General features: G+C 40.1%; 2 protein-coding genes across 2 annotated transcripts; one reads left to right on the top strand and one right to left on the bottom strand.

The window, feature by feature from the left end:
* Positions 1-1,843: 1,843 nt before the first annotated feature.
* On the bottom strand, positions 1,844-2,482 carry LOC137277822 (uncharacterized). The gene has a single exon (XM_067809779.1). The coding sequence runs from the start codon at positions 2,480-2,482 to the stop codon at positions 1,844-1,846; it is 639 nt and encodes a 212-aa protein (XP_067665880.1).
* Positions 2,483-4,565: 2,083 nt separating this feature from the next.
* Positions 4,566-5,204, top strand: LOC137277827 (uncharacterized). The gene has a single exon (XM_067809792.1). It carries the CDS (start codon positions 4,566-4,568, stop codon positions 5,202-5,204), a length of 639 nt encoding a protein of 212 aa, XP_067665893.1.
* The last annotated feature ends 2,788 nt before the right edge of the window (positions 5,205-7,992 follow it).

Here is a 7,992-nt window from a genome sequence, read left to right on the forward strand (position 1 = left end):
GGCCAACAATTAAAAAAGACTTCATTTACATCAAACAGAAACCATTTACCTAAAAGCCTGTCATCAATAGAGATGAAGAATATTTCATTTCATTTGCGTATGATGCACTCCTCCACCAAGTCCAGTCAGCTGTATAAACATCTCACCCTTGTTACACCACTCCCATCGCTTTGCACATCTCTGACTTCTGTGCCTTGCCCCCTTTGTCAAGCAGCTGGCATTATGACGTCACTGTCTAATCAATTATGTAAATGGTCTTGTTTTCCTGTTTTCTTTGTTACTCTCAGTTCCTATACTCAGCTACATTACACTTCTGCTCGACCAAAAACTCACGAAATATAGAAGTCGTTATCCATTACGTCTGTCAAATTTAGCCATACACTTGTCACATCAATATGTGGGATGTGGTAGATACTCATCGATATACGTGTACATGTATTCTCATTTACCTCGTTTACACTCCTCACCATTGATTTCCCTGTACTTAATCTCCCACTCCTTGGCGTTTACTGAAATAACTTACACTCGTGTCATGGTAATCTCGCTCATCTCATTTATGTTATTTTTGCTCATTATCATGTTATCGTAGTCCGTCATGTATTCATCTATGATGTTTTATTATCCCACATCTGTTATTCCACCTCTGTTATCCCACCTCTGTTATTGTGTACATGTATCGCGAATATTCCTAGCTGTATCCCAGCTGTATCCTCCTCGATATGCTTGAAAAAGGTATAGGAAGTTATACCGAAACGTCGCTATTGTGAAAATAAAGAAGTTGATCATCCATAAAGTTTAGTTATCCAATAGTATTTTCGTGATTGTTCCTATTGGTTGCCCGGGTTTTTAGTTACGAAGTAGTGACTCCTGCGTTTGAAATAATTCTGTGGAAAATCGAGCAGGGATTCCACGGACGCGCCAGGTTAAGACAAAACAAGCTTTAGTAGACACAGAATCTGACTGTATGTTTTGAAGATATTCATATGAAGAATGACAGTGACCCCTTTCTGGGAGTAGTTATGTGTTATTACTGAAACATCTTTAAACGTTTCTTGAACTGTTTAATAAATGAATAGATATAAACCTTGGGTTAATTCTTAATATGGTCCTCTGATTGTATTTTATTACATTGCATTTGATATTTTGCGATAAATGTTATAGAAAGGTATCCTCCCTAACAACAACCCGGAAACTAATTCCAGGAAACTAATGCACAGAAACTAACACATGGAAACTAATACCCAGACCTCTAAGCCGTCCCCAGAACTGATTCGTCGGGCGAATTCCACAATGTTATCAGCATGAGTAATGTACTTTTGAATCTCCAACTGAACAATGACGAAGCAGGAAAGACCTTCTTTAGGACTCCACTATTTATTCAACATGTGGAAAATAACAATGACAAAAACAATAACTTTGGAAATAAGTCCGGTGAACGGAATCATCTTGGACACAGAATGATATTCTTGAGCAAAATTAAAAAGGCTTGAAAACAAAACGTTCACATAACCTACTGTACATTTGACACGTTGGAAACAATAAATATCACAACAAACATGTGGCAATAAATACATCAATGTAAGTTTAAAAAAAAGGACATTCATCATAAATTAAGTAAAAGGAAGAAATCATGAATAAATATATGGACATGGATTGAATGTAACTGGTGATGTATGAAGACATATGGTATCTCATACATGGACGGAAATGCAGCGTGTAAACAATAAATATGTAGTTTAACAGGATGGTTGTCAGACACTGACTAACTGTGTATTTCCTCACTGGAAGCGTTTGACTGTAGGAAAACATCTTTAATCTGTAATATCGTCTACAAGTCTCTCGTCTATTCCGCACATCCGTAATCGCCACAATCGCTTCCACTAACTGATGATGTTGGGGTGGTGTTGGAACCCACTTTTGGTGTTCGGCGTTTGGCACAAGTACACCCAACGAAGTGAGTAATGAGTTTGGGTTTGTAAATAAGAAAACCATTTTCACAACCAGTTTCTTCCAAAACTCGAATTTGAGTGGAAACTCTCTCGCATTGGTTTTGGCTATTGTCAACGCACTTGTCACACTTACACACGGCCTGGGGGATGGCACTTGGGTAGTGACCGACGGGAAGGTAGGTGACGTTGTAGTACCAGGGACAGAGGGACCTCCTCCACAGGGGGTCGAGAGGGTCGTCACTGACGCTGGTGGGACAGGTGATGCCGTCGAGGTTGGAAGTGTCGAATACCTGGTGGGTGTTCAGCTCTCCATGTAAATATGACCCTGGTCTGGCACCTTGAGAGTTACGAAGAAAGATGGAGACGTCGGTGTTGGCGTTGAGACTCTGGAGGAGTTGGTTGATATCTTGAGGTGGTTGACAGTTGGCGACGTTACGACGTTGTCTGACCACGTGTTTCCAGGTGTCGTCGACAGGTAGAGCGGATGCAGAGAGGATCCCTACACAGATCAGAACACACAACTCATATATCATGTTGGAAATGGAGAACTTTCAAGAGAAATTTGACAATAGTTGGGAAAGATTTGTTGATCAGCAAAGGCTTGATGTTTTGCCTGTTGTGTGTCTGTCAACGACTTGTGGTATATTATATACAGAAGCAAATCCGGTGGGGAGTCCCCTAGGCTAAATATACATTTGTCGCACCATCGGTGTAATATGTGGGATGAGGTAGGTACTTATCGATATGTTTCCGTGATTGTTCCTCTTGACTGCCCGGGAATGTAGCTACTTAGCAGCGACTGGATCATCTGAAATAATCCATTGGGAATACGAGCAGGAATTCCACGGACGCGAGGACGGTTAAAGAATTTGTCAAGAAATTCTACACCGAGATTGTTACAAAAATAAATGAATAAAAAAAAATAAAGCATGTCACAGAAACACGATTATAACAAATTATAATAAGAAATATAACCAACCATTAGTAAAAAAAAATCCTAGTCTTTGTTTTGAAGATATGCGTATTACGAATGACAGTGACCCACTCGTCTGAGAGTATTTATGTGTGCCTCGTTATAACATTAGTTGTTGAGGTTATTGCTACAGTTTATTGACCTCACAAATGATTAAATACTTATGAACATGATATTAATTCTTCATATTTTCGTGTATCAGTATTTGACTACATCTTGTGTGATATTTTTTGACAATTGTTATAGCGAAGTATCTTCACGAATAAGCACCCGGAAACTAATATCCGGGCCTCTTGCCTGGCCATGTGATTGGTTGTTAATTTTCTGACATTCATGATACAGGTTATAGAGAGGCGTGATGCTGCCGGACCAAGTCTTATTTTTCTGATCGGATTCTGCATTCGAACCCACGAGTAACGGATATTGGCAGCATCTGTGACTCTGTGGATGTCAGTGTTAGTGAGAATACTTCTCCTATTTCCCGTGTAGACAGACTTGTGTTGCTTGTTCGTTGATTAACGGCGCACTTATCAGTGTTCCGTCTGTATATACCAATCGTCTGCAAATAAACGAGTCTGGACCAGGCAATCCAGTGATCAACAGCATGAGCATCGATCTTCGATGGGATAAGATATCATGTGCAAACCAAGTCAGCGAACCACCTGTTCCCATCAGTTGCCACTTTCGACACGCATGGGTTGCCGAAGACGACCCCAAACCCGTGTCGTCACTTTTATAAAATCGAGTCAATCCATATCATGTAGGGTGACAGACCTGTTTTCCTTCACCAGGTACAGCATAATGCGTGTTAATGACGGGTGTCACATGGAGAGCAGCCACAAACACCTGGTGTTATGGCTGTGTGGTGCATAGTGAAACTAACTCTTGTTTTGGCAGTTATTTTGTATGATTTATGGAAATAGTAGGGTCGAGTTGGTTTAGGAAAAGGAAAACTATCCCCATTTTGTCAGATTGTATCTTGGCACTGATCTGTGACTTTAGTAGATTCTGTCTTGCGAATAAGATTCGAACCGGACCTATGTTTGACGTCAACTGACGTATCTACCCCTGTTTTGTGTTAGTGTGGCCACAAAATAAAGAGGGCTGGTTGGTCAGAGAAATCTGCTAGCTGAATGACAATTGTTATAGCGAAGTACCTTCACGAATAAGCACCCGGAAACTAATATGCGGGCCTCTTGCCTGGCCATGTGATTGGTTGTTAATTTTCTTACATTCATGATTGAGTTTATGGAAACGAAGGCGTGGTGTTGCCGGACCAAGTTTTATGTTTCTTGTCGGATTCTGGATTCGAACCTACGACCACGCGTCCGTGGAATTCCTGCTCGTTTTCCCAATGGATTATTTCAGATGATGGAGTCGCTGCTAAGTAGCTACATTCCCGGGCAGTCAAGAGGAACAATCACGGAAACATATCGATAAGTACCTACCTCATCCCACATATTACACCGATGGTGCGACAAATGTATATTTAGCCTAGGGGACTCCCCACCGGATTTGCTTCTGTATATAATATACCACAAGTCGTTGACAGACACACAACAGGCAAAACATCAAGCCTTTGCTGATCAACAAATCTTTCCCAGCTATTGTCAAATTTCTCTTGAAAGTTCTCCATTTCCAACATGACATATGAGCTGTGTGTTCTGATCTGTGTAGGGATTCTCTCTGCATCCGCTCTACCTGTCGACGACACCTGGAAACACGTGGTCAGACAACGTCGTAACGTCGCCAGCTGTCAACCACCTCAAGATATCAACCAACTCTTCCAGAGTCTCAACGCCAACACCGACGTCTCCATCTTTCTTCGTAACTCTCAAGGTGCCAGACCAGGGTCATATTTACATGGAGAGCTGAACACCCACCAGGTATTCGACACTTCCAACCTCGACGGCATCACCTGTCCCACCAGCGTCAGTGACGACCCTCTCGACCCCCTGTGGAGGAGGTCCCTCTGTCCCTGGTACTACAACGTCACCTACCTTCCCGTCGGTCACTACCCAAGTGCCATCCCCCAGGCAGTGTGTAAGTGTGACAAGTGCGTTGACAATAATCAAAACCAATGCGAGAGAGTTTCCACTCAAATTCGAGTTTTGGAAGAAACTGGTTGTGAAAATGGTTTTCTTATTTACAAACCCAAACTCATTACTCACTTCGTTGGGTGTACTTGTGCCAAACGCCGAACACCAAAAGTGGGTTCCAACACCACCCCGACGTCATCAGATAGTGGAAGCGATTGTGGCGATTATGAATGTGCGGAGTAGAGGAGAGACTTGTAGACGATATTACAGATTAAAGATGTTTTCCTACAGTCAAACGCTTCCAGTGAGGAAATACACAGTTAGTCAGTGTCTGACAACCATCCTGTTAAACTACATATTTATTGTTTACTCGTGGCATTTCCGTCCATGTATGAGATACCATATGTCTTCATACATCACCAGTTACATTCAATCCATGTCCATATATTTATTCATGATTTCTTCCTATACTTAATTTATGATGTATGTCCTTTTTTTAAAACTTACATTGATGTATTTATTGCCACATGTTTGTTGTGATAGTTATTGTTTCCAACGTGTCAAATGCACAGTAGGTTATGTGAACGTTTTGTTTTCAAGCCTTTTTAATTTTGCTCAAGAATATCATTCTGTGTCCAAGATGATTCCGTTCACCGGACTTATTTCCAAAGTTATTGTTTTTGTCATTGTTATTTTCCACATGTTGAATAAATAGTGGAGTCCTAAAGAAGGTCTTTCCTGCTTCGTCATTGTTCAGTTGGAGATTCAAAAGTACTTTACTTTTCCAATTACTCATGCTGATGACATTTTGAAACTTTATGAAAACGTTCGGAGTAACGTCATTAATACGTTATCGATCCTGGAAGACGATCTCGTGAACAACATCTTCGGGGACATCGCCTGCACAGACTGCGTGTCTGAATTTCCAAAATTGTATTAAACATTGACAGAAATGAGTTTTACTGTGGCCAAAACGATTTAATGTCGTATTCAATAACATGCATGGAGAATAGTCGTGAAAACGTGTAAATGTCTTTACTTATATTATGCCCAAATTAAAGAGCTTCCATGTTAATCCTGTTTCCTTTGTAGTTTGATAGAGACCGTGTTCATTCAACAATAATACTGCATTACAATGATTACACGATGCCATTTAGAAAGTGGTCAAATGCAACATATCTCTTATTTGGGATTTCACTTTCTTAGTAAAGTACAAATTCTAGTACTTTTTCGGTTGAGTCACATCTGGGATTCGAATCCGCACCCTCAGAGTCAGGCACCTAATCGCCAGCACACAAAGTTATTGAAAGTGAAATTCCAAATATGACATATACTGCATTGCAAGTACCGCAAAGGCTACGCTCGTTGAACTGAGAGACGTCACGATTTTCAAGGCCATGAAGAGCTCAAAATGTTGTAACAAGATGATAGGGAGACTATTGACTCCATTTTATCTTGAATTTCCACATTAAGGACACTGTGTTTTATCACCATTCACTGGACAATCGCATTAAAACAACATTTATGTTCAAACCTTGTTTAGCCTTTAATGAACTTTGTTGTTATTCGACTGTCCAAAAAGGGCTCAAACAAGGTTTTAACATGAACGTTGTTATGTGGTTGTCCAATAAAAGCTATAACAAGGTTTGAACATGAACGTTGTTGTTATGTGACTGTCTAATAAGAGCTATAACGATTTTTGTACATGAACGTTGTTGTTATGTGACTGTCCAATGAGAGCTATAACGAGGTTTGTACATGAACGTTGTTGTTGGGACTGTCTAATAACGGTTATAACGAGGTTTGTACATGAACGTTGTTATGTGGCTGTCCAGTGAGAGCTATAACGTGGTTTGTACATGAACGTTGTTGTTGGGACTGTCTAATAACGGCTATAAGGAGGTTTGTACATGAACGTTGCTGTTATGTGGCTGTCCAATGAGAGCTATAACGTGGTTTGTACATGAACGTTGTTGTTGGGACTGTCTAATAACGGCTATAACGAGGTTTGAACATGAACGTTGCTGTTATGTGGCTGTCCAATGAGAGCTATAACGTGGTTTGTACATGAACGTTGTTGTTGGGACTGTCTAATAACGGCTATAACGAGGTTTGAACATGAACGTTGTTGTTATGTGGCTGTCCAATGAGAGCTATAACGAGGTTTGTACATGAACGTTGTTGTTGGGACTGTCTAATAACGGCTATAACGAGGTTTGTACATGAACGTTGTTGTTATGTGGCTGTCCAATGAGAGCTATAACGAGGTTTGAACATGAACGTTGTTGTTGGGACTGTCTAATAACGGCTATAACGAGGTTTGAACATGAACGTTGTTGTTGAGACTGTCCAATAAGAGCTATAAAGAGGTTTGAACATGAACGTTGTTGTTATGTGGCTGTACAATAAAAGCTATAACGAGGTTTGTACAAGAACGTTGCTATGTGACTGTGTAATAACGGGTATAACAAGGTTTGTACATGAACGTTGCTATTATGTGACTGTCCAATAAAATCTATTCAGTTGTGACCTGATATGTATGACAGTGACCTTGCAAGTGCCGGACACAGTGGTCTGAAGAGGTCACTTTGACCATCAAAACTGTGGTCATTCTAACATATGGTATCGTGACTGAAGAAATCTATCGAAAAAGTAATCTAGCCTAACGATTGTGCTATATGTATGATTATGAATCAAACTATTGGGGAAAAATTATTTTTGTGTATAGGCTATCCGCGAAAGAAAAAATTCTTTTCGAAAACAACATTTATTCAACATTTGTTTTTTCACAATAACAATAACAAAAACAATAAATATGTAAAAAAAGTCACGTGAATGGGACAATGTTGGACTTGATGTCCTTGAGCAGAATGAGAACTGTTTGGTCACTAAACATTCATGAGTTCAACTTTGTTTTAAAACATAGGAAACAATAAATATCCCGTCAGACACGTGGCAATAAATGCAATTCACACACTCATAATAAATTAAGTGAAAGGAGGAAATCATGAATAAATATATGGACATGGAT

This window comes from Haliotis asinina, chromosome 1, assembly GCF_037392515.1.
Source record: "Haliotis asinina isolate JCU_RB_2024 chromosome 1, JCU_Hal_asi_v2, whole genome shotgun sequence".
NCBI lineage: Eukaryota > Metazoa > Mollusca > Gastropoda > Lepetellida > Haliotidae > Haliotis > Haliotis asinina.